General features: G+C 36.9%; 1 protein-coding gene across 8 annotated transcripts in view; it reads right to left on the bottom strand.

Moving 5' to 3' along the window:
• Nucleotides 1-26897, bottom strand: part of EFHC1 (EF-hand domain containing 1) — a 37576-nt gene extending 10679 nt beyond the window's left edge. Inside the window, exons 1-8 of one of the 8 annotated variants that reach the window (XM_058182878.1) lie at nt 26617-26897; nt 26172-26334; nt 23652-23818; nt 16928-17047; nt 14344-14529; nt 3531-3721; nt 1856-2143; nt 1060-1209 (exon numbers count right to left, since the gene is read on the bottom strand). In XM_058182878.1, coding sequence (XP_058038861.1) covers nt 1060-1209; nt 1856-2143; nt 3531-3721; nt 14344-14518 — 804 coding nt within the window. In that variant the 5' untranslated portion in view covers nt 14519-14529; nt 16928-17047; nt 23652-23818; nt 26172-26334; nt 26617-26897. Of the gene's footprint in view, nt 1-1059; nt 1210-1855; nt 2144-3530; nt 3753-4866; nt 7500-14009; nt 14122-14343; nt 14530-16801; nt 17048-19412; nt 19589-23651; nt 23819-26171; nt 26460-26616 lie in introns of those variants that run through there. The other 7 variants (XM_058182868.1, XM_058182889.1, XM_058182920.1 and 4 more) reach the window with 7 other exon arrangements.
• Nucleotides 26898-27541: the final 644 nt, after the last annotated feature.

Here is a 27541-nt window from a genome sequence, read left to right as displayed (position 1 = left end):
TGAAAAAAAATGTGAAGGATTAATTCTCCTCATGGAAGAACAGAAATTTTCTCGTATAAGCATGATGTCTCACAATCAAAGTGAATCACAACTTAATAAAGAGGACAAAATCATTATCTTCCTTACAGTTACAGTTAAGACAAAAAAGAGTCACATTGCAACTGCAACAAAACAACATAAAATAGCAAGCCATTGATTAAATTTATTAACTGCACAGGTTCATATGATTTTGAAGACAAAAGAATACAGATGGTCCTCATTTAACAAGCATTTGTTCAGTGACCATTCAAACTTTATGATGGCACTGAATGAGTGGTAGGTATGACCAATCCTCATGGACAGCATTGCATTCCCACAGTCATGTGATCATAAACTGGAGGCTTGATACCTGGTTTGCAATTACGCTGCAGCACCCCAGTTTGTGACCTTTGCCAACTTCCTACAAGCAAAGTCAATGGGGAAGTCAGCAGAACGTCACAAAAGGCAACCGTGTAATGTCCTCGCTTAACAACCCACAGTGATTTGCTTAATAATGGCGTCTGAGTGTTGGGATTTCTGTTGCTAAGTGGGACAATCATGTGACATTGCACTTTATGACCTCATTTAGCAACAGAAATGTCAGTACCAAATGCCATTAAGTGAAAACTATTTGTAATTTTACTATTTATAAAATTTTACTACAAGTAAAATGACTTGTAAACTTCACCAAAAATATCTTTACTATCTTTGAAGATGAAAAGTAGAAAACTCACTCAGCAATTACATAGCTTTATTATCACTGACAAAGAGGCCCTCAGAGTTTCACTACTACACTTCTTAGCATCTCCTCTGGCATGCTCTAAATATATGCAAATTATATAGCCCCTATAATTTAATTTTCTCCCATTTTAAGTATCTTTTACAATTATACTCGCTACTTACTTGTTCACAGCTTTATTTACTCTAATTTTATTTATTTTCTCGGGGGGGGGGGAGGAATAGATTTTGTTTGCTGCTTAAAATGTTTTGAATACACAAAAAAGTAGGTTATGTGTAATATGAAACAAACCTAAAGCTCACCTTTTTGTCAAATGCCAAAAACTGCTTAAGTTGATCAAAATCTGAGGGGGTGACATACATACGTGGAGGCATTTTACGTAGCTCTATATAAGGATCAAAAATCATTCGCTCTGGAGGGTTCAGTTCAATTCCTTGGCTTTCCAAAAAAGTCTGTAAAGCAATAATCACACTGTTAATATACAAATAAGCACAGTAAGAAATCTTAAAGCAAGACTGCCTTAAAGTTGCATTTGGGGGCGAAACTGCGATCTGTGGTGGACAAACTAAAAATGTCTTCCCATGTTACTGAAATAAGGTAAGAAACTTCAGAACTTGCAAAAAAAACAAAAACCCTACACTGCCATATCTGCCATGGCTTTATTAATCTTAGTAAAGCTGAGTAAAATGTTACTCTATGAATGAACTGAAGTTTAGCTCTTTTTGAGAGATCCCATTGTTTTTATTCTCAAAACAGACCTCCTCTATTATCAAGAGCTAGAGAGAGGGACAGGCAGACAGAGACAGAGATTTCAATCAAATGTAAATGAAATAAATTACTAAAACTACTGTGAAAGTGTACAAGAATAAAAAATAACCATTATGAGAACTCAGCTGATAACGTAGCAATGGGTAAAAATACGTTTCATAATTGTAAAAACAAATCACATATACATAATGCTACTTATGGTGGAAATTTCTGTCTCCAATTGCATATTTTACTATAGAATTAAAACTTAATTTTATCCCCATATTAAATACTGCAGTAGGAATAGTTTATTACTGTAATGCTGTAGATTAGCAATCAAGATTACAGTACCTGGGTGAATCGATCACAGTCAACTATCCGGAAAGTCTTGCCATAGATAGTAATATTAATTCCTCGATTCAGATCTTTCCAATGATAATGATCCCCACGATCATTTTTGGGCAAACGCTGTCTCTTGATGAACTTGCCCTGAGGAATCCCTGAGTTTTCAACAATGGGCTCCATGACAGACATGCTATCATCTTCCAAGTAGTAATAAATGCCCACTTGACGAATGCGGAAATGCTCTTCTGTAGACATAGGGACATCTTCTTGAAAGTATCCATCAAATTTGAGCACCTAGCAAAAAACAAACAAACCCTTATATAAGGAAAATTATATTAATGATAAAAATGACAGGAAACCCACTTGATGCTGTGTGAGATCATCAAATGACAGGAATGTATTACTATATATTCGATTAATATTAAATGTAAGTTTACAAAAAGCTGCACTATCTTTATAGAAGCAAGGGAATTTCTATTTAACACCAAGCTAATAATATGGCTAATACTATGGTATCCTCCGTCGCCTTCGACAAGACCTAAGTTTAACTCACAGAATCATCTATTGTAATGTACTTCCTGTTAAAGACTACTTCAGCTTTAATTGCAATAATACTAAGCAACTAATAGATTTAAACTTAATGTCAACCGCTTTAATCTAGATTGCAGAAAATATGACTTCTATAACAGAATCATCAGTGCTTGGAATACTTTACCTGACTCATAATCCTAAAAGCTTTAACCAAAAACTTTCTACTATTGACCTCACCCCATTCCTAAGAGGACCATAAGGGGGGTGCATAAGCGCACAAACGTGCCTACCGTTCCTGTCCTATTGTTTTTCTTTTCTTCTTCCTATATATATATATGCTTATACCCCCTTATATTTACTCATATATGTGTTTATATACTATATAATCTTTTTTGTATGATACCTACATATATTGTTGTGACAAAATAAATAAATAAATAAACAATTGTGGAAGATAAAGCTATAAATGCAAGTATAAATATAAGTAACTTTTGACTGACAAGAATACAACCAACATAACATGTTTTAATTTTCTGTAAGTGTTTATGCTGGACTTAGACTTAGAATAACTTTATTGTCACTTTAAATGTAGAAGCAGAAGTCTTTTTACACAGCATTAATGGCTTATTAAATTCTGCACTGTAACATTTATTTTTGTAGAATTTAAACTGCCTACAATCCCCCCCACCCCCCCCCCCCCAAAGTATAACTTGGAGGTTGCTCATATATTGGTCCATTCTGTCTCCATGAAGTAGGCTAAACCGAATGACTGGCCCAGAGATGTGCTGCAAGGAAAAGGATGTACTTGAATCTGGCTCTACACTAAAAGCCTTAAAACATGTAAATAAACTTTTAATAGTATAGAGGAAAGTAGACATAATGATGGTGAAGGAAAGCAAGATATTTAATGTCATTTTCTGTTAATAGATAAAAAGAAGTGAGCCTGAGAAAGACATTTTTAATTCTCTATATTATAAAAAGGGAAGAATGACAGTCTTTCAAGAAGCTATGATTATATCAAGAAAGTTTGTTTCTTTATATGGACTATTTTTATGAGCTAACAAATAGATATCAGAAATAAACAGCTAATTTTAAACACTTAATTTTGCAATAAATACCTGTACCTGAAATCAGATGTTTGAGAAAATACCTTTTTGTCAAAAGCCACATGTGCTGGGATGAAATCTGAAGGTGGGGCTTGTTTAGGTTCACCATAAGTTAAGGTGGGTCTCTTGTTGGATAATTCATCAAGTTCAGCTTGAGACAACTGGTTTACATAAAGCCGATTTCCACCTATCCCCACAGTTGGAAGTTTCTTAAAGGCAAAACCATTCTTGAAATCTAGAGTTTGGGAACGATGAAAAGCAGTTTTCTACAGAACAACAACAAAAATACAGACTCAAATGCTGACCAGACTGATGTATCTAAAATAACACATTTATTTTTCAATTGCCTTGTCTCAAATATATTTGTCTTTAAAACTAAATTTCATTTATGACCCTCCCATATAGTAACAATTTTAAAAATACATTAAGGTATTTTTTCTCAAAAATATGTAATTTTATTTTAATAATAATAGTTCACAACCTCTAAAACAATTTTAAACTTTCCAGGATCATAGAGTTTCAAATGTTTTTTAATGAGGATTATATTTAGAAAAAAATAAAATTAAAAGGAACATTGAAGTAAAATATGTTTTAGTAATACTCTTTAATAATACTCTTAGACTACATTTAACATATTGATGCAAATTTTAATGAGATGTATGAGGATTTCTTGGTGCTTTCTGGTTGTTTTCTTACAGATATTTCACTACCCAAACTAGGTAACATCATCAGTCCCAACATAATGAAACATCTGCAAGAAAAGAAAATAGAGTTGAAGAAGCTTCTTGGATGACAAGCAAAACATCTTCAAAGAAAAGCCAAAAAGTCCAGTTGCCTCTTGAAAAAAAAAAAAAAGGAAAAAAAGCTTTGAGACAACCATGACTTGGATGACTGAGAATCTCCATAGAGCCTGCAAGAAAACAACCAAGTCAAATTCCTTGTGTGTCCAATCACACTTGGCCAATAAAGAATTCTATTCTGTTCATTAAAAACATTCATTAACATTCAATCATTTTAATATTTGGTAGTAAGAGCTGAAAAGGAAGTAGGCTATTCAATGTTTTTCTCTTAAAATGTTATCACCCTTCTGTAACTTTTGTTAAGAAATCATCTAACATTGGAGCTATCAGGTTTAAAAACACAGATGGCTACAAAATGGCTTGAAAGCCCTTTTAGAGACCTAGAGCTGTCACATTCAATAACAGGAAGGTGGGATTATTTATGAAGTACCTCACTCTTAAAGGATGGCGTCAATTGGAGTCGCTGACCAAGTCCGCAAGACTCAGGGGGGACTCTGGGAGACGCTTAGTCTAATGGGCCATACCGCTAGCTATTTCGGAAGAAATGTGATGTGGACAGAAAAAAGGAGATTTTCCTCACCGTCGGGTCCCGAAAGGACGAGCCCGGAACAAGCGGCAAGCCTTGCACCGGCTGAAGGCTCATGATGGACGGTCGAGCAGCGAAGGGCTTGGCAAGAGACGGATCCGCTACTACGGGTAACTAAGCAACGCTGTTTCCTCGGTAACCATCAACAGTTGGGCTTTCATTTTTTTTTCTGAGAGCGCTTGCGCAGTAGCGATCGAGGCGCTTAGCTCGGTTGGTAGGTTTAGGTGCCGCTTTTCATCAACCCGCGAATGAGTTTGGCTCGAGTCGCTGTATTCTCACCCACCCTCCACCCCCGTCGTATCGTCTGTCAGTAGCGCTAGACTGAGGGAAAAGAAATGTCTGAATATAAACAGGCTGGCTTGAAATTTGGTTTTACTGTAATTACTTTTCTTGTGGTTCGGCAGTTGCAGCTTTGATCTTATGTAGAGGATTGACACGAGAGATTAAGCCTATTACAATGCAGCAAAGTTTACCTCGGGCGCATGCGGAGAGTAGGTGCATGGGTTTAAAAACTGGGTAATTAGGACGGTAAGAATGTGAATATATATTAGGAAGACGTTATTTCTCTTAGAACTCTAGCAGCCTTCCTGATTATCCGCTGTATGCAATGCAGTATTCCCTTCCCACTTCCAATATTCTACCATGTTTTTTTTTTCTTCAGATGCAATTTGCAAAAAATAACATTGCTTAATTTCTTGTTTGCATGGTGGTACAGACCATTTTGGAAAATAAGGAGAGTAGCATCTGAACCTGCCCTTCACACACCAGAAATCTTTCCCAGCTGGAATAGTATACAATTTCTATTTACCATGCCATAATTTATCTATAGTGAAACTTGAATTAATGGATGATTTGTGGGGAGGGGATGTCTGTAAACCTAAATCTAAATGCATGCCATTACAGTAATATCAATGTATGTCATTTGCACAATTATTTAGATAATATAATTTGTATCCCTTGCATCAATTTACATTTAAAGATGTAATATCTGGACAGACTTTGGAAATTTGAGAGTGAAACGCATATTTTCTATTGAACATGAATCCTTTGATTAAATCAGGATTGCTATAAACTGAGGTTCATCTCCATAAAAATCACAATTTACAAAAAAAAAAAAACCTAGAAAACTCAAACACTACAAACAGCTTTCTTGAAACTGTGTACATCCATACATGACAAGCAACAAACCAAATCAGAAAATCCAGAAGCATGGTGAAGAGGTGCCCTTACAGCAAAACCAGAAAGATTGGAAGAACGTGCATCAAGACTTCTATGCAGAGATTAAATACAAGAACACTGAAGGCAAGTAACTTGAACAAATAGTTGACAAATCCTTTTTTGAAAACATCCAGCAATGGTGCAGCCACAACTCCAGGAGGCAAGCTGTTCTATTGATTAATTGTTCTTACTATCAGGAAGTTTCTCCAGACCTCTAATCTGGAACTAGGGAGAAAGTTCTGACAGAACAATTAATCAGCAGAACAGCTTGACTCCCAGAGTTGTGGATGCATCATCACTGAAGGTTTTCAAGAAAGAACTGAACAACCATTTGTCCAGGCTGATATAAGATCTCAAATATTAATTGAGCATAGCAGGTTCATTTCCTTCTTCCATGATCCACTCTCAGAACTCACCCCCATTTTGTCATTATCTTTAGATTCACACTTATTGGTCCACACAGCAATATGTTCAAAGGTATTCAAGAAAAAAACGAAGTTGATAGAAAACCGTTGTTTTAAAAAAGATAAAGCACTGTTAGATGAGTGTTCAGGAAAATATTTGTGCAGAACAGTTACATAATATTTTTGCACACCAATCGTGTGTCCCACAGGATTCATAAAACTTTAAGAGGGAAGTTATTTTGAGTCACAGAAAGTATATCTATATGGATTATCATTTGTATGACTTATGAAAAATCTGTGTAGTTTTTTAGAGGCATAAAGTTGAATAGGATGATTATTCCACTCAGTGAGAAAAATATGAAAAGATAAAATTAGCAGAAAATTTACATTTTTTTCAAGGGCAAATCTTGGTATGAAAATTATGAAATTGGGAATTAGATGGGAAAAGGCTTCATATCTAAGCATACTTACCTTAGGGGAAAATTAGTGAGAAAACCTATCCACAGTAGATCTATGTCTTTAATGTATTACATGTACTGAACTCTTACAATAGCCCTGTTACAAAATTAGATGTGTGGGTATTATGTGTGGGTCAATATAAAAGGGGTGAAAAACGATATTGCCATAGGTCTATACTATAGGCCACCCAACCAAACAGAGGAAGTAGATGAACTTTTTGCTAGTCAGCTAACCAAGGTATGTAGGAAGCACATCACAGTAGTAATGGGGGATTTTAACTACCCTGACATCAACTGGGAAACAAACTCTGCACCAAGTGGAAAATCCAACAGGTTCCTAACAAACCTAGCAGACAACTTTGTTTCCCAAAAAATAGAGAAGGCGACAAGGGGGTCAGCCATATTGGACTTAATTCTCACTAACAGAGATGAAATGATAGAAGGTGTTGAAGCTACAGGAACCTTGGGGGCAAGTGACCACGCAATATTGGAATTCAACATTAAGCAAATACAAGTAGTAGAACAAAGTCAAACTAGAGTCTTGGACTTTAAGAGCTAATTTCAATAAACTTAGAGAGATCTTGAGAAGGATTCAATGGATGAGAATCCTCAGGGGGAAAACAGCTCAAGAAGCTTGGGAAATTTTGAAAAGTGAGATTATAAAAGCACAGTCTAACACAATACCAATGAAGAAGAAAAATAGTAGATCACAAAAGAAACCAGCATGGATGCATAAAGAACTATCTGACAAATTGAAAGACAAAAAGGACAAATATAAAAAATGGAAAGAGGGCAAATAACTAAGGCAGAATATCAGCAAATAGCCGAGCCTGTAAAGATGAAGTGAGGAAAGCTAAGGCTCACAATGAACAAAGGCTAGCGACAAAAGTAAAAATAATAAAAAGCTTCTTCCAACATGTTAAAAACAAGAAAAAGTCAAGGAAACAATTGGCCCATTGCTGGGAGAAAGTGGCAAGAAGATGACAAGCAACAGGAGAAAGCAGATCTACTTAACTCATATTTTGCATCTGTCTTTACACAAAAGGAAAATACAATCCAACCTATCAAAAACAGCACTACAAAAAACAGATTAGAAACACAAGTTAAAATAGGGAAGAAAATGGTAAGTGAACACCTGTCTACCCTAGACGTGTTCAAATCACCAGGACCGGATGGATTACACCCCAAGGTTCTGAAGGAACTGGCAGGCGAGATCTCAGAACCACTGAACTATATCTTTCAAAGATCCTGGAGCACAGGGGAGCTGCCAGAGGACTGGAAAAGAGCTGATGTAGTTCCCATCTTCAAAAAGGAAAAAACAGATCCAGGAAACTACAGACCTATCAGTCTGACCTCAATACCGGGAAGATTCTGGAAAAGATAATCAAGCAACGAATCACGAACACCTAGAAGCAAACAAAGTAATAACCAAAAGCCAACATGGGTTTGTCAAAACAGATCATGCCAGACTAATCTTATCGCATTCTTTGACAAAATGACAAAATTAGTAGACCAGAGGAATGCTGTTGATATAATTTACTTGGACTTCAGTAAAGCATTTGATAAAGTAGACCATAACCTACTACTAGATAAAGTAGAAAAATGTGGGTTAGACAGCACCACCACCAGATGGATTCGTAACTGGCTGACCAACCGCACTCAACGTGTAGTCCTCAACGGAACTACATCCACATGGAGGAAGTATGCAGTGGAGTACCCCAAGGCTCTGTTTTAGGCCCAGTACTCTTCAACATCTTCATCAATGACTTGGACGAGGGATAGATGGGGAACTCATCAAATTTGCAGATGACACCAAGCTGGCAGGAATAGCCAACACTCCAGAAGATAGGCTCAAGTTACAGAAAGATCTTGACAGACTTGAACATTGGGCGCTATCTAACAAAATGAAATTCAACAGTGAAAAAGTAAGGTTCTACATTTAGGCCAAAAACAAAATGCACCAGTACCGTATATGTGGTACCTTGCTCAATAGTAGTACCTGTGAGAGGGATCTTGGAGTCCTAGTGGATAACCATCTAGATATGAGCCAGCAGTGTGCAGCAGCTGTTAAAAAGCCAACACAGTTCTGGGCTGCATAAACAGAGGATAGAATCAAGATCACGTGAAGTGCTAGTACCACTTTATAATGCCTTGGTAAGGCCACACTTGGAATATTGCATCCAGTTTTGGTCGCCACGATGTAAAAAAGATGTTGAGACTCTAGAAAGAGTGCAGAGAAGAGCAACAAAGATGATTAGGGGACTGGAGGATAAAACATATGAAGAACGGTTGCAGGAACTGGGTATGTCTAGTTTAACAAAAAGAAGGACTAGGGGAGACATGATAGCAGTGTTCCAATATCTCAGGGGCTGCCACAGAGAAGTGGGAGTCGGGCTGTTCTCCAGAGCACCTGAGGGTAGAACAAGAAGCAATGGGTGGAAACTGATCAAGGAAAGAAGCAACTTAGAACTAAGGAGAAATTTCCTGACAGTTAGAACAATTAATAAGTGGAACAACTTGCCTTCAGAAGTTGTGAATGCTCCAACACTGGAAATTTTTAAGAAAATGTTGGATAACCATCTGACTGAGATGGTGTAGGGTTTCCTGCCTGGGCAGGGGGTTGGACTAGAAGGCCTCCAAGGTCCCTTCCAACTCTGATGTTATGTTATGTTATGTTATGTGAAATGTGAAGGCACTTTGGATGTGGGTTTCCACAACATGTTAAGCTAAAATATAGTTTATGGCTCAGTGTCCTGCAAAAAGCTACCCAATATGGTTTAGCACATTCAGTGCATTGTGCAAATCTCTAAACTAGACTAATTCAATCATTCCTGGTTGTTTTAATCACAAGAATATTCTGTTATTACAAATACAGTGAGATTGTTTGATGTAAAAGGGAAACATCATTATCGTTCACCTGAATATTTACTCAATTCTAACACTTTCTGATGGATTGTGATTTGATTTCTGAGGTCTCTACAGGGGGAAACAGTGCAATATTTACTTTGTACTCAGTGTTGTAATAATTATATCTATTAGAATCTTGAATGGAAATGGCATACAAGCATTAAATACAGACCATGTCTGCAGAAGCATCAAGGTTTTCTCCAAACAATTTTTACTAACACTCTCCCTTAATCTTGCAAATTATACAGAAGCCATATTTTGATATATAAACATTTTGATATAAACAAATTTCACAAACATCAATTTTTAAAACTTTACTTATCCTCTTCCCATTCTACACTTCGTTTATAACACTGTACAATTTTTCAAATGTTCTCAACAATGCAGATTTCAAGAATTTAATACAGAAGTTGTTCATATAATTCTAAAGCTAACATTTTTTTAAAAAAGAAAGAAAAAACTCTTATTTCATTTTAGTAACAAATAATGCTTATCTTAAAATATATATTTTTAAAACTGCCTCCGAAAGATATAAACATCCAAGGCACACTTGAAATCACCACATATTATTTGAAGTATTGGAAATAACGTAAGTCTGCTATCACAATGTTTGGATGTCAAATCCAAATAAAGCTGAAGTTAACAACTGCAAAATAGGCATAAGCCTGTAGATAGCAAGGCTAATTTATTAAATGTTCATAATGGTGGAACTCTAATAATAATTTGGATTGTATCTGCAATTATTGTTATTAATACTAGACTAGCAGTGCCCAACCTACTGTTCTCTGTGTATTCTAGACTTCAGTCTCCAGAATCTAAAACCAGCCAGATCATATCACTTTGGAATGAAAAAACAATAATTAGTAAAACCAGTAAGGCTTTCTAAAGTCTCTCAAAATGGCATGTGGCTGCTTCAGGAGTGCTCCATATGATCTCTGCATAACTGGACTTGGGGCGAACAAAGGAAAGTGGTTGTGCAAGCATAAGTAGCCAAAATCGGTCCTGAACCATTTTCAAGACATGGTTGCTTTAACTAATTGAAAAGATGCCTTTCCTATACATTCTGAACCAACTCTTTAAAACGTGCTAAAAACCAGTCTTTTTATTCATCACATTTGTTTCTAATAATAACACATTCACATTTTGTTTATATACAGAACTAGCAGTAAAAGGACCTGGGAATTATCAGAGGCAGATATCCGAAAAAGTCTGAAGGACAATTTTAAGAAACTTAGTACACAGCAATTTTTCTTAAATAACTAGCCATACATTCTAAGAGTGCTCTCATATTTAAAATTATATTTGAGGGATCTCAGCAGTTTGACTAATGCTGATTACAGTACACATTTTACAATGGATTAAATTGGAGTAGCTTAAACTTTTTAATGTATGTCACTTTGCAAGCAACCAAGTTACAGGTATGAAATACATGTTCAATGAGAACTGCTGTGAAACAAAGATATCATTTATGAAGTCACAGAAAATAATGCAAATTAGTTCACAGTAAGAATAATGTATGTTCTACGAAAAAATAAGCAGTCTGTTTATTGACTTTAGTTAGAAACATCTTAATGAAAAGTATCTCTGCTGAGTAGCAACCTAATTAAAATTCTCAAAGCCATTCCAGCTATTAGAAAAATCTTAGTTGATTATGCCACTAGGTGGTGATATAAAATAACTAAGAATCAGATTTAATTAATGGACTTATTTATTTTCTTCCTATAGTTTATATATTCTTAACAAAAAATTTCAGTGTCTATGTTAGCAGAAAATAGTTTAAATTTCTTGTGACTGGACCCATTTCTAATACTTAAAAAAACTATTATTAATTATTTTTGTTGAATCCAGCTTGGACTGCACTTGTCTTTGTACCTATATGTTAAGTATTTTCACCAAAATTTGAGTAGGTGTAAATCTGGATATCTTAGATAACTGATATACTGCATATTAAGGCGAATAAGATGGGAAATTAGAATTAGAATTCTGAGTGTACCATTGCCAGACTGCAAATGGGGTTACTCATTGTCATGAATGTCAAAATGATTTCCACTTCCTAGCACCACCAGAAACTAAGTTTGGCACACACCTTTCAATTATATGCTAGTCTGCTATGTGCAAATAACATTTCACAACATTAAATAAATAAAACATTCCATAGCTGCAATTTCTGTTTGGATATGGTGTTTTGTGTTTGGAAGAGAGGAAATAAAAATTTAGTAGTTAAATACCACAAGAGACTCAAAGCATAACCCAACTGGACTCCTGGTGATGAAAAGCATAAATAAAACTGGTTAGGAAAATGTGTTGTTGGTACTATCGCATGGTACTTGTCCATATAATACTTTTTTACAATCAAACTGCTCTTTCTCTAATTATTTAACTTGGTGCTCAAATAGGGAAGAAGTGCTGTACCCTTATCTTGGTTGCCAGAATAACATTCAGGTTGTAAAAGTCCCGAATGGCTTTGTTTGAGTGACTTGATGATAACCAAAATCAAGACAGAACCAGGAAAACTAATATTTTGACAATAATATGAGTGAAGGCATGCAGAAATTAATTAGAAAGAAAAGAGGCTTTATCAACAACAAACAGGAAAAACACTAGATATTATTTATAGTCATAGCTGCTAATCAGTGTTAAAATGATAAAATAGTGCCTTTGAGCGGCACTATAAACCTTGAAAATAGCATCCTATTTTGATAGCAATGATAGGGCTGTTTTTCCTGTGTTTTCAAATGACTATTTCTTCATTAACATAAAACAACTCATGAAGAGGCTAGTAACTTCTGCTACCTTTGAGAATTCTACCCTTCTTTGCTTCAGCTAACCTGGGCTTGAATGATTAACAGGTGACAACTATCAAATTATGACTGTTATTCTACCACCATACTATTTCTGAAGCTTACAACTCAGGGGAAGATTCAGCACTACTTGAGCTGTATACATATCAGTGGTATCAAGGCCACAGCTAAAATGAAACGGACCAAATGAGATTATCAACTAACTATGGTTAACCTTCACCATAATCTTTTGCTCTAATTATCACTGAAGTCATAAGCCTATGACTACTCTGTACCATTTCAGCCTGAGTCTTATGATTTAACATGGAAAAAAAAATTCCCTACATGTAAACTAGTAAATTAGGAACTTTGACCCAACGTGTGAAGGAATCTTTTTCTTTTATGTGACCCCATTCTAGTTTATATTCTGAAGTAGTATAACCTAGACACAATTTCAATTTCCCAATGAGATAAGAGCTTTAGTCTATGGCAATCCTCTACTCTTCTAGTTAGTGATTAGTATCCTCTTTCATATAATGAAAATTTTTGTAAATAAATAAAAGACCATTTTAAAAAATCTTCCTTCAATTAAGTATCCAAAATGCCCTTTGCCCAGCAATAGGCACAGTTAGTAAAAATGTTTAGGGCATAAGGCATATTTAATAAATTAGTGCCTGCCTGTAATCAATTCCTTGATTATAATTTATAAAGAAAAACCACTTGGTTAATTTACTTATATACAGTACTTGAATAAACTTCCCTCTTCCTACTTTTCTTCAAGCACACCAGGACTGAACCCTGTTTCTGTGTCAGTCTCTCAGGATGCCTTCATGGCCAGTTCCTCCTTGATTTTGCGCTGCAATAGGAGTGCAGTGATAGCACTGCAAGCAACTAAGCCAAAAAAGGAGACACAAGACAGGATGATGGAGAGAGAACCATGTCGCTTCAATAAGATATCTTGCCTGTACTTGTAATCCAAAAAAATGGCTTCCAATTGTGAGAGTGTGCAAATAGCAAGGAAGGTGTGAAAAATTTGATGGGCATGACCAACAATATCACAGGACCCAGGGAAATATTTTTCAGGAACTGGACAAGAAAAGAAATAAGCACTGACTAGGAAGAAAAGTATCTGAAAGGTGTGATACCAAGCAGCCAACTCCTCACAGCCTTCAAGGTGGCACATAATCATACGATGGGCCACGGGACTGATGTCCAAGATGAATGCCAATCCTGCTGGGATCACCTGACATACTTTCCTCATGATGGGATAGGGGCGCCGGTAGCGGTACTTGGCATAGCAACAGCCAGCACATGAGAGCCATCCACAGAAAGCAGCTGCTGGCAAGAAGAAAAGCCAAAACTTGTCATACCAGGCTTGGTCGGAGCTGTAGTAGAAATGGGCCAGGGCGCTTCCATATTGATAGATGCTGACTCCAACATAATCCACAAAATAGAAAGTATAGTGTGATATCTCTGACTTGGACTGCAAGAGATGAGCTAAGAGGCTGCACGTGAGATATGTAACAGAGGAAAGGACAAAGATGAAGAGAGGTAAGGAGCGGATCTCCAGAGACAAGTCCTCTGCTTCAGCAAATACATTAAATCTCAGCAGCACTGCCAAAGCAGCCAGAAGGTGAGTCCAAACATTAACAACCTCATTATGTTTTTGGAAGAGGCTGAGGAAATAATAGCGCCAATCCTGACCTGTGGGGCGATAGCCAGCTTGGATATAGGGTTCTCTGAAAAGTTGGGGTACATCAGATTCTTTAACTGTGCAAGGCATCTTGGGAAAGCCGCCTTCTAGGAGCTGAGGAAGTCGACGGAGTTGTTGTCCACTGATGGACAAGGTGCTGATCCGTTCCAGAATAGCCGTCATCATTTAGATGATTCCTGAAGTGATAAGAATGTGAACAATATTAATAAGAAGGAAAATGAAGAATACACAGAGGCAAATATTTACAATCTCTATATGTCACCATGTTTAGAGAAACTATCAAAGTCAAGCCCTTTGGACAAACAACTGGAGAAAAAAGGTGGCAAAAAGGATGGTATGATGGGACTCAATTAGGATTCAAAAACTGCATTCCCAGCTTCCATTTAAAAAAAGAAAAAGAAATGATGCTTAATCTATAATGGTCTCTTTTATGGTGTGTTGTATTACAGGCTTATATCCTAAATGAACATAAATGGATTTTATTGAACAATCAAGCTGCCTTCCTTGATTTTCACAAGTTGATTTCCATTTATTAATCAAAATTAACACTGTTATTCCATTTTTTAAAAGTCACTTGATTCTGAAAAGAATATTTGGATACATTACAATCATTGTGAAATTTATGTATTTGGGAAGTGTATAATTTGAAGCCCACAACAAAGTTTTAAGAAACAAATTTTCAAAAAAATCACTACCATTTGCATTTGTGACTATTCTACAAAAAAAAAAAAGTACTGCAGCTTAGTTATTCCTAAAGTTTGGTTTAGGGAAAAACAGCAGGTATATTCAAAGTATTTCCATCAGAAAATAATGCCAGAGAATAAGGGGTAATAAGGAGAATAAGGAGAATAATGCTAGAGGTATAAGGGGTCTTCAAACACAGTAGCCCCAAATTATTTCCACATCCACCCCCAAAAATTACTTCCAAAAGATAGTGGGGTTTATATCATCAATCTCCCATTCTTACATAATAATTGTAGTGATATTATAGTGGTAATTAGTATACTAAAAAGCAGAGACATCACCCTGCCAACAAAAGTGCATATAGTCAAGGCTATGGCTTTCCCAGTTGCAATGTATGGCTGTGAAAGTTGGACCATAAGAAAGCCTGAGTGCCAAAGAATTGAAGCCTTTGAACTATGGTGCTGGAGAAGACTCTTGCGAGTCCCTTGGACTGCAAGGCGATCAAACCAGTCAGTCCTAGAGGAGATCAACCCTGACTGCTGTTTAGAAGGCCAGATCCTGAAGATGAAACTCAAATATTTTGGCCACCTAATGAGGAAGGAAGGACTCACTGGAGAAGAGCCTAATGCTGGGAAAGATTGAGGGCAAAAGAAGAAAGGGACGACAGAGAACGAGGTGGCTGGATGGAGTCACTGAGGCAATAGGCGTGAGCTTAAATGGATTCCAGAGGATAGTAGAGGACAGGAAAGCCTGGAGGACTGTTGTCCATGGGGTCGCGATGGGTCAGACACGATTTCGCAACTAACAACAACAACATAGTGGTAATTATGTAATAATTATCCAAAATAATGCTGTATCCCTAAATGTCAAGAACAAGTTTAGCTAAAATGAAACAACATACGAAGATTGAAATCTCAAGTTTAGCACATTCAGTGCAAGTAAATCACTGTAGAATTCAACATCCTAGGTCCTACTTTGAATACTTTTCAAATACTCCCTATTTACAAAACTGCATAGATTACTAACCATGTATTGAATCTCAGAGCCAGTAATGACTGGAGCAATGACTAATGTGACTGTCTCAGAAACATAACGTAATAGAACATGCCAGATATCTCAATGGCAAGTATGGAGGACGGATTCTTGTATTTCTAAAGCTTATGTTTTAAGCATGATGCTAGATGATATGGACGTATTTCATAAAATCATGAGGAATACTTAAAGAGAAATATGTTCATTTGTTTGGAAAATAATATTTCTGCTAATCTTATTGTTGTGTGATATTCTTGTTCTTGAGTTTTGTATTACCTCTATCTCAGTGCTTTTTACACTGACCTCATTCTCTGGAAGTTTCTTTCTGAAACATTCACTTTTTGAATAGTATCTCATTATTAGATTTCAGTAAAACGATTCCACCTTTCTTAAAATGGGAAAAGACTACATAATCTATTTCAATCACACTGTAATTCACCGTTCCCAATTAAAAAAGTCTTCAATACAAATAACTCAGATTACTTTCAGTTATTTCAAGACAAGTGTTATTAACCTGCTAGCCTGATTTTCTACTTTCATGTCTTAAAGTTCAGCATATATTACTTGTATACATTAAAGGAAATCCCACAATGATTTTTTTTAATCCATTTGTTTTAAAGCTTTGTAATGCTGATCCCTTTCCATATAGCCAATTTCATTCATTCAGCACTAAAAAACAAATTAAATGTGATACTGTACTAAATGAGCTTGGGAAACAATGCTGTTTTCTACCTTTAATAAATGCAGATGATCCTCAATTTCATCAGGACAGTAACACTTGAGTGGGAAGGCTCAGCTCAACTCCTTCCTCCCAATTTCCAACATCTCTTCCATTAATATTAATATCTTCCTACATACCTATATACACACATGTGAAAACCTACTGGCACCAATGGGACATTCTTCTTGGATAATAGCATATGGGACAATTTTTGCCTGGATCATTCTTCTCACGAGTTCACTTGGCCCATGTTTGATCTTAAGGAGGGAACGAAACAAATGAACATGATTACTAATATATATATATATATAACATACAGAGGCTGACCCAGAGCATGCAATTTTGACCACATGTTAAAAGTTTCTAAAGTGTTGGGAAGACTTGCTTTCAAATACAGATTAAGAGGATTGCATCTGCTATACTCTTCTCTCTTCAAATTAAAAAAATGCCATGGGGAATTTTAATAGTCATGTTAACTCTAATTAAAAGCCGAGTTTAAAAAAATCAGAGACTGTCTTGCAGCATTTATTTGAAAGAGCATCCATCTGTCTCTTTTTCTCATATACTTATGAGGCTTTTTATATTATGAAAACACCAGTGTCATAAAACAAATTATATACACTTAGCTTTACCCTAGATAGACTGAAATCAAGAAGGAATTCCCATTTTTCTTCTTGCCCTCTTTGTACTCTCATTGCTGACAAAACAATAGATGAAACAGTTGAAGAAACTTCAATTAAATGTTCCTGTACATCACATTTACTTATTTATTTGAGTATGCATTATGCTTAGTTCTATCCCAAATTAATGGTTCGTTTCAGAGACATCTCCAAATTCAATTAACAATTTGGATACAAATAGAAAAACAGACCAGACCACAAAGGTGTAGCATTCTGATCCAATTTCACAAAAAGGAAGGCACTAGGGTAAGATGAAAAAAAAGAGTGATTTGGTTTTTTGTTTTTATCCTGATGTTATTATTTTTACAAATAACTCAAGGCAGCAAACATATCCAACACATTTTCCTCCTCTTACTTTCCCTACAACCACCCAGTCAGGTGGGTGGGATAAAGAGAGTGTGACTGGCCAAAAGTCACCCAACTGGCTTTGTACTATGACACCTTGCTTCTAATCGGAGGGAATCAGTTTACTATAGTTTTCCAATCACAGCACACTGATGGAGGCAGGGGTGAAATGTAAAATTTGTTACTACCAGTTCTGTGGTCGTCGGTTGATGGTGGTGGGGGTAATATGACTGGGTGGGCGTAGCCAACTTTTTTTTTTAACTTTTAAAAGCATTTTTTCTACAACCTCTTCGGGCGAAGAGTCTGTAGAAAAAATGCTTCTAAAGGGTTCTTTATAATCCTTTAGAATCAATCCCAGCTGAGCCACATGATCATCAGAGGCTTTTTTTTTAACTTTTAAAAGCATTTTTTCGACCGAAGAAAAAAAAATGCTTTTAAAAGTAAAAAAAAAAACACCTCTGATGATCGCGCGGCTCAGCTGGGCATGGGGGGAGGCAGGGATTTTTGCTACCAGCTCTTTGAACCACCCGCTGCCATCACTACCAGATTGGGCGATCGGTCCGAACTGGGAGCATTTCATCCCTGGATGGAGGGACGTTAAAGTAATATACTAATATAACTCTAATACATTCTATGTTTTTGATAGTTTTCTGTTTTCTGAGCAGAAATATCTATTTTCAACATCCATTACCTAAGCTATTTTTTTTCCTTATGCCAACCTAACTTATCTTTAGTCTTTTACTACAGTTAATAACTTACAAGAGAAAAAATTGGCTATTATACAGTACTTTCTATAACTATTGAATCAGTAGTGACACCACCTGACAGACTTTAACCAATTCAGAAAACTATACAGGAATAGCCTAGCTAGCACTTGAGTGGGAAACCACTTTGGGCAAGAGTAGGAAATCAGGAGGAAAAAGTCCTGCAAGAAGGCAATGCATGATGACAAGAACACTGAACAGATGTGTCCATATAAGTCAATCTCGACTTGACTAAGGCTTTACTTTTTACTGAATTACTGCATACCAAATACTTGTTCAAACAGGTCATCAAACACATTTCTCAATAAGATAAAATCTAGAGTGTTCATCCATTATCAGATTCATATACTTTCATAACCTAGTGATGGTTAACATGTGTTTCTTCATATGAAACTGGCTTTGAGCTCATCCTGTCAACTTGACTCTAGCCATCCTCAATAAGTTGAAGAAAGCTGCAGTCTACCAATAGGTACAACTTCTTCTACCTTGCAATAAATAAATATATCTGAGCTTTTATCTCAACAGGATTCCAAGTATTTTCTTCCTCCCTCCCCTCCTCTCTTTCTCTCTCTCTCTCTTCCTTCCTTCCTTCCTTTCTTTTTCTTTCCCTTCCTTCCTTCCTTCCGTTCCATGAAATGTTTTATTTATTCTTGAAGCATCCAAAATTCCTTATGCTCCTTGTTCTGTACCAGCGAGATGAATTTTTCAGTTACACAAACTTCAACTACAGCAACAACAGCAAACAACAATAATTAATAATAAGCATTGTAATGCCAGTGTTATAAATAAATTTTTTAATAAACAGAAAATAAGAGAAAGTTAACAAAACTCACAGATTCCTTCATGCCAGATTCCAGGCTACAGTATTAGAAAATAAGAACTTGCTTAATTTCAGCTGTCATGTGCCAATGATGAACAAAGCAAAAGGCAATTAACATTACAGAGGGAAAAATCCTTGGTCAGCATTTACTGTTCCACTTCCACAAAGCTTCTATTCTCTTCTTTTCTGTGTGGGTGTAGCATTTTGCTGAAAAGCTATATTCAGTTTAGAGTGCATGTATTTCAGCCTCAGTCCTAAACAACAGCATTTGTATGCAAGTTGCCTGGTAACTCAAATGCAAAAAAAAAAAAAAAAACCAGGCAGGAAAGGACACTGTCTGGTGTACATAATTAGGAGTGTGTGGGAAATTTTTTTTAAATCTCGAGGTTTTTTTAAATATCTCAAGTATCCTTTTTTTCTTTTTTTTTACCATACTATAATAGAGATTCTAAATAAACACATGTTGATTTTTCCTGCAAAATTATTTAATAATGAACATTATCAACATTCTACATAAAAAGAACTGAGTTCTATATTTATACAATCTGTGTCTCTTCAACACATTTTCATGCTATCATCATGCTAATCAGAAGGAAGGACAGTTATGCAGGTCATAATCATTCACCCCTCTCTTTCCTTCTGTCGTAGATTCTGAAAGCTAATGTTTGTGGCTCAGAATTTATCCCTTTTTAATTTTTAAACTGTTCCCAAAATTTCCAGTCACCAGTTCTCTATTTTTAAAATTGGGATCTGGAATATTTTTCTCTCCTACTTTTAAAATAGCTCTAGGAGAAAAATAAATTTGAATTCAGGTAATAAATGCTTTCCTCTATTTCTTCTTTTTATATATGATCCACCACAAAGTATTTTAATTAGAAAAATTTTGCCTGATAAGGAATTCTAAATATTTTATTATTTTTATGTGTCACTCTCAAATCAGTAGTATAAACATGACTAAAATAATCTCCATAAACAGCAAACTGGACAACCTGATAATTTTTTCTATTTATTTTGATTTGAAAAATAAAGTCAATTTGAACTGTTTATGTTCTACTCCTTTTCTAGATATGTAGATACCTTCAATCAGAAGTGCACACAGACACCTGAAAACAGAATCTGAATGACAATGACCACTCAATTATATATGGGCCATTTCAATAATTAACATGCAGGAAGATATTTTCAGATCTGCCCTTCACATAAGCATCTAGGTTACATAATAAGGATTCCACTGTCCAGTAGACTTGTAAGAAGAGTGCCTGTTTTGCAAGGCCACCAAAAGCTGGACTAAAAGATGGATTCAATTAATAGTAGTGGTTCTGCTTGAAACAGGAAGGTATTCTCTCTCAACATTCTTTGCTTTGTTTCAGATATCTATTTTACTTTTGCATCCATGGACATAATTAAAAAGCCCTTGAAATAGCTGCTCAGTCACACATTTGGTAAATATCAAGAGATTCAACAGTCAATAATTCTTGAATGGTTGCTTCAAGCTAAGGAAAGTACCTCTTCAAGACTCCTCACTATCCTAGCAACCAGCAGTAAAAACCTAACAGTTATGGGTTGTCAAGTGTGAACAAACCAGAGCTATACATGTAGAGGTTCATCAAACTAGCTACTTTATTGTTCTAGGCCTATTTCAAAGGAATCTCCCCAGGCTGGCAGCTTTGTCTGGGAAAGACTAGATAAGGGTCAAAGCTGCCAGCCTGAGGAGATTCTTTGAAATTCAGGGGCAGTCAGACACTGCCTTCTTGTTTTTATGTAATGAGTCCAGACTAATTCCCTGCTTGAGCCATCCTCCCAACTGGGACAGTTGCTCTCCAACATCGGCACACATATGCCCAGGTATTAAATATTTACACACATACTATTTATTTAGGCAGCCTATTTACATGGCTGCCCATCAAATTCTGAGTGGCGTATAATAAAAAAAGCTTTAAATCAGTAATATAAAAACAGTGAACAATTTGAAAAAGTATTAAGATTATGATGAATTGGCAATCCAAGAATAATAAATTGCATCTCTCTTTGCATTTTGAATATAGGATGGAAACCTCCATCTAGAATGGCTTAGTATCTTTTTGCCTCCTTTTGAGTGAAAAAGAGCATTATTCTTATACAATAAAAACTTGCTTAATGTTTAGGAGGCCAATAAAAATGCCTGATGGATTCACTTTTGCAAGCTGAGTCGCCAGATCAGGGAATACAACAAGTGTGTCAATTCATATTCTATTCCCCCAAAAGGGGAAATAGGATTACATATATTTCCTTCAATCTAACTAGCATTTATTTCAACTCTATCGACCAACCTTGTTTCTGAACACATAGCTTGTATAATCAGTGAGCTGGACTTTGCCAAAAAACGAAAACAACATACCTGTTTTGTTGTTCAACAGTCAAATCCTAGACTGTGAACAGGGTTGGGAAACATTTTGATAATTAATGCCACCTAACACTGAGGATGGAGCTTTCCATTTGTTTTTTCTAGATGTATGATCATTTTAAAAATCAGCTTATTTTAGGACATTTTTTTAATAATTCTGTAAAAAACAACTTCAACGTGATGGGAAATTGTGTCAATGATATTTCATCATTTAGCCACTGAAATTCAGCAGAGGAAATTTCAGCAAAAGAAAATAAGGAAAAGCCCAGCACCGCTTGCAGCTGAGGAAGGAATCAACCTTCCCCTATGTAGCTCAGAAAAGAAATGCAAGTAGGCAGATGACTCAACCAAGCTCATTGCAAAATGTATGGGTTTTTTTCCACATAGCAAGAAAATATGCTCATAAGGGTTATATCGCTTCTCAGTCTTTTAGCTAAGATCAAGTATAGTGTATATCAATTAAATATCCTCTGGGGAGACAGGGAATGATGAACATGATGAGGTAGCACTGAAGAGAATTTTCACATAAGTTCATGCTTTTTAATAAAAGAAAAAAGAAAACAAATATAAACAACCCCAAGAACTGGGAAAAAAATAGGATTCTGAAAAATGCAAGAAAAGAGATGTAAATGTAAAAAAAATGGAATTTGCAAAAAATACAAATGAGAGCAATGGTTCACTTTCAATTGTATTTCATCACTGGATTATGTAAAACTCATTCTGAGTCTCCAGAGAACAGGAAGGTGAGGTCTATACTATGAACCAGTATAACAAATGGGAAGCAGCAAAGCATCTAATTTTTAATAAGCATGCTCTCTATCTCAACTTTACTTTTTATCTCTCTCTCTCTCTCTCTCCCTCTCCCAATCTATACTAATCTAATTTAACCTAATCTATTATTTATCTCTCTATATCTCTCTATCATGTTGAGTCATTATTAACTCTTGACAACTTCCTGGACTAATGTCTGCAATTATCTTGGCAAAGTTTTCAGAAGTGGTTTGCCCTTGTCTGCTTCCTAGAGCTGAGGAAAAGTGACTGGCTTAGGTTACCCAGCTGGCTTTGTCCCCAAGGCATGATCAGAACTCGCATTTTGTGGCCTGATGTCATAACCACTATACCAACTTTACCTCAACATAGACCCACAACTACCAAGAAAGCAACTGATTTGCCATGGCAAAACCTCAGCATTCTTTACCGAATGTTTCTATGCACAAATTATCTGGTAATTGTTTATAGTGGGGAAAATCCTATTCTAGAAGTTTTACAGAATATTGCAGAATTTTCAAGGATTAAGAAATTCAGATATCCAAGCCAAACTCTATGCCTATTGTCCCAAAACTGCCCAACCACAAGAAGAAAAATTCCCATTTGGATGAATATAATTTTGTATTGTACTGAAGAGTCCCATTTCCCAAGCTAGTATTTTTCCAGCTGTTTGGAATGTCAACTCCCAAAATGTTCAACTTCCAACAAGGCTCCATGTTTTCTCTTCTAATTTTACTTATTTGTCATTTGTTTGATAATTGAGACAGAAACATATGGAATATAGCTTCATGTATTCTATGTCTAATAGTCCACTTTTTCCATCAATAATAATGTTTACATTGGGAAGTAAAAAACTAATCCCAGCTGAACTGTGGCGTAGTAGTTGAGGTGATGAATTATGAGCAGGAACCAGATCTTAGCCTATCCTCAAATCTAGAAGCTTCCTGGGTAACTTTGGAACAGTCACACCATCCTAGACCACCCTAAATCATAGACTGTTGTTGTGGGAAAAAACAGAATGGAGGAACCCTACAATATGTATGCTACCTTGACCCACAAAATAAAAGGCAAGATATAAATCAAATAAATAAACATATTTACTGAACAGTAGGAATCCATTTTCTTGTAACGCTCCATGCTCATATGAACTACGCATCAGGTACCCAAACAGTTCAAGCTTCATTTTCCAGAACTTTAATGACTTTCCAATCTAGACTCTGCAGATTAAGATTGTTCCTGAATTTTCATTCAGGCTTGTCCATTTTGCACTAGAGATTGGGAGTAAGAAACAAGAATTACTTGGTACTAAACTGTCTGGAGTCAATGCCAGAAGCATAAACAAACATTTTTTTGTCCATGTGACAGTAATACTTTTTTATATTTTTTAAAATTAAAATATTTTTATCCTTTCATCAAAGCCTTGTAAAGATACTAAGGAAATTTTTACTAGGCTTTACAAAACCTTGTAAAGACACTAAGGAAAAGACAGTACAAAAATTAAACTTTAAAAAATAATTTTAAAATAACAAGTCATAAATAAGCCATAAGAGATTCAGGACCAAACAGGGAACTCAGGTTTAGATTGTATACTAAAGAACAAAAAACTACTAGAAGTCATTCAGAAAAACTAGCAGTAGTTTTCTACAATCGCGAAAGAGAGGAACAGTATAACTGTATTTAACTAATAGGATTAATAAATTGCCTTTCTGTTCATGAGTAACCTCCATGCTATTATTTAAGCATGTTCTTTTAAAAAAACGAATAATATCCCAACACAATATTTTTAAAAATCCCCCACATATCCCCAAACATTGCAGGTTATTAAAAGTCCCCCGAATTCAGTAAAGATGAAGCCAAACTCATTTCCTCAGGAGCTAGATGTTTGAACCAACTCAGTTCTAATACAGATAGCAAAACAAAAAACAAAAAACAGGAGCACATGAACTGATGCTGCCTCTCTCAGCTCAAATCCACTCCTTTGGTGGCAACTTATTTCCAATTCCAGGTTGGATGCCTAGCTAGCTGAGATCACTCCATTGACTATCAGTTGTTCCCCAAAACATACCAGCAGCAATTACAACTGTTTAAATTATGCTTGCTGTGGATTTTGTTGGAAGGAAGGAATAACTCTTACCATTTTCCCTGTCATTGAATTTTCCAAGGCCCTATGAACAACTAACATGCAAGACTGCCAATTTAGTGTAGTTCTTAAGGCACAGGGCTAGAAATCAGGATATTGTGAGTTCTAAGTGTCAGCGGTCAGTCTCTCTCTCTCTCTCTCTCTCTCTCTCTCTCTCTCAGTTCTGTGAAGAAGACAATGGCAAGTCACTTCTAAAATCTTGATAAGAAAACTGCAGGGACTTGTTTGTAGGCATTCCTGTGGCTAATGAACTAAAAGGAAGAACGATGAAGGAAAAATTCCTAACAAGGCTGCATCCCTCATCTTCACCAGGGTCATTCAAGAAGTCCTTCTCTTATAATTCTGGGTAGAAATTATCACAGCTCTGAGGAGCAGTAAATTTATTTATTTATTTTGTCACAACAGTATATATAAGCATTGACATGTAACAACTATATAATATATAAGCATATATATGAGGATAAGTATGTAATAACTATATTAATTAGATATAATGAAAGGGAATAATAGGACAGGAACGATAGGCACGCTTTTGCTCTTATGCACGCCCCTTACAGACCTCTTAGGAATGGGGTGAGGTCAATTGTAGACAGTTTTTGGTTAAAGCTTTTGGGATTTTGAGAAGAGACCACAGAGTCAGGTAGTGAGTTCCAAATGTTAACAACTCTGTTACAGAAGTCATATTTTCTGCAATCAAGATTGAAGCGGTTTACATTAAGTTTAAATCTATTGTTTGCTCTTGTATTGTGGCGATTGAAGCTGAAGTAGTCTTCAACAGGAATGACATTGCAATAGATGATTCTATGAGTTAAGCAAGGGCCCTTCGAAAGGATTTCCTCCAACACGCCTGCCTGTGATTACAAAGCCTCCTTACAGTTCTCGCCTCTGAATTCTGATTTCCACTAAATTGCCCGTCACGGCGAAGCTGAGGGAAAGGAGGTTTTATCCGCTCAGGTTGAGTTCTCCGCTCAGTCCAGCCCAAAGGAAAACGAGGGTTTTCCCCGTTTCTCCGTACTTACTCTGTGGGCTGCCAGATTCTTCATTATCCCAAACCGTTGCAAGAACTACTTGTAAGCAACTCATCGCAGTTGGAAGATGTAGCTGCATAACGTCACCACCGCCCACAAATCCAAGACACAAACAAAACACACGCGCGCGCGCGCGCATATACACACACACACACACACTCCCACCCAGAACAAGAAGTCTGCCGGGAAGAAATCAAGCAAAGACCATGTGCAACAGACAAGCATGACTAGGTCTTCTTTCAAACAGCAGCTAATTTATTGCGGGCGGCGGGGAGGGCGAACTGAAACAGGCTTGGGAGATCAAACGGCAATGAGCGTGTTGCTCCGGCTTCAGGAGCGACCGGGGAAAGAAGCCTGCAAGCTCTCCGAAGCGTTGTCTCCAAAGCCACCGGGGCAAATGAAATGTAACCGGAGTTGCAAACACTCATTGTTCAAACATTCACTGAAAAGTACCCCAAAGAAGCAGCGGGATTACGGGCGCTTCAAGTCAGATGACTCGCCATCTCCTCTCGGGGCGACGGATGGATGGAGACTCGCTCCAGGCGCTCCATTCCAGTCTCACTGTAAGGCTGTTTCTTCCACCGTCTCCAGGCGCAGCGGCGATTCTGGACAAAACCTGCGCTTGTTCCGGAGAAAGAAAGGCGAGGCAAGCGTCTCTCTCTACCTCCCTCCCTAGTTCTTGCAGGGATGCGGCGGGTACTAGGGGCCTTGCACTGCAGCCCGGGTGTCTGAGCTGCGCTGCGCTGCGCCGCGTTGCGTTACTCTGCACACCGACTCCTCCCACCCTCCTTCCGACAGTTGCTCCCCAGTCCGCGAAGACAGGAAGGCGAGGGACGCTCGGAACGGCCACCTGCACCACCCGCCACGCGCGGCGAGAGCGCCCCGCCCCGTGCCTCACCTGTCCCTTCTGTCGAATCGCACACCTGCAAGTTCGCTGTCACCTGGCCCGGCACCACTCCGCTGAGGAGTTCGCCAAACGGCGACCCTCGGATGCTTGGACTTCTCGCGTTCAGAGGCCTAGCGGGGTGAAATCATCCGTAGAGAGGGATTTATAGAGGCAAGCTGTATATGATAAGTATAGTGACCATACACCCTTTATTATAAAGGAAAGTCCTGTATTTCAGAAAGCAGTCTTTTAAATTTATTTGTTTCTCAAAAACCAACATTTGTCCTTTATTTTCGTCCTTTAACTTTTACAGCATACAGGGAACCCCTCAATAATGCACACAGTCTTGTGAAAAACACGGAAATGGAATTGTCTTTTTAAAACAAATGTACTTATCTTAGAATATGGGTTTTTGCACAGTTTTTTCTTGTCTTGGCTGTTGAATTTTCCTTTGTGAAGAAAAGGTAACAAATATAAACGGTTACATTTTTCACTGTTATGAACCGCTTTTCAGATTTGTCCCTTTTTCAGGTTGTCCTTTACTTTTTTTCCAAGAAAGTAGGGTCATCATAATTATAGGAGATTAGAGAGCTGTTCATTGTGAAAGGCACTGGGGGATGGAAATTACTCATGTAATCAGAGGTTTTTCCCAGAGGCACAAGTATGTAACACATAGGTTTGATCAGGCACTAGTATACCATGGATTAATTATCACTTTAAAATCTTATATTCATATACCGGTATATATATAGAGAGAGAGAGGGAGAGACAATTTGCTCTAATGGTTAAGGCACTAGACTGAAACAGGGATACAAAGACTTCTAGTCCCACATTAGGTATGAAAGCTGGCTGGGTGACTAGGCCAGGCTCTCTTTCATCCCACAGCATCATGCTTTGGGCAACAAACTAGTTGGTCAATTCCTGTTACAACCAAGGG

The sequence above is a fragment of the Ahaetulla prasina genome, chromosome 1 (genome assembly GCF_028640845.1).
Source record: "Ahaetulla prasina isolate Xishuangbanna chromosome 1, ASM2864084v1, whole genome shotgun sequence".
NCBI classification, from domain to species: domain Eukaryota; kingdom Metazoa; phylum Chordata; class Lepidosauria; order Squamata; family Colubridae; genus Ahaetulla; species Ahaetulla prasina.
Note: the sequence above shows the minus strand (reverse complement) of the source record. Positions and strands in the feature narration are given on the sequence as shown.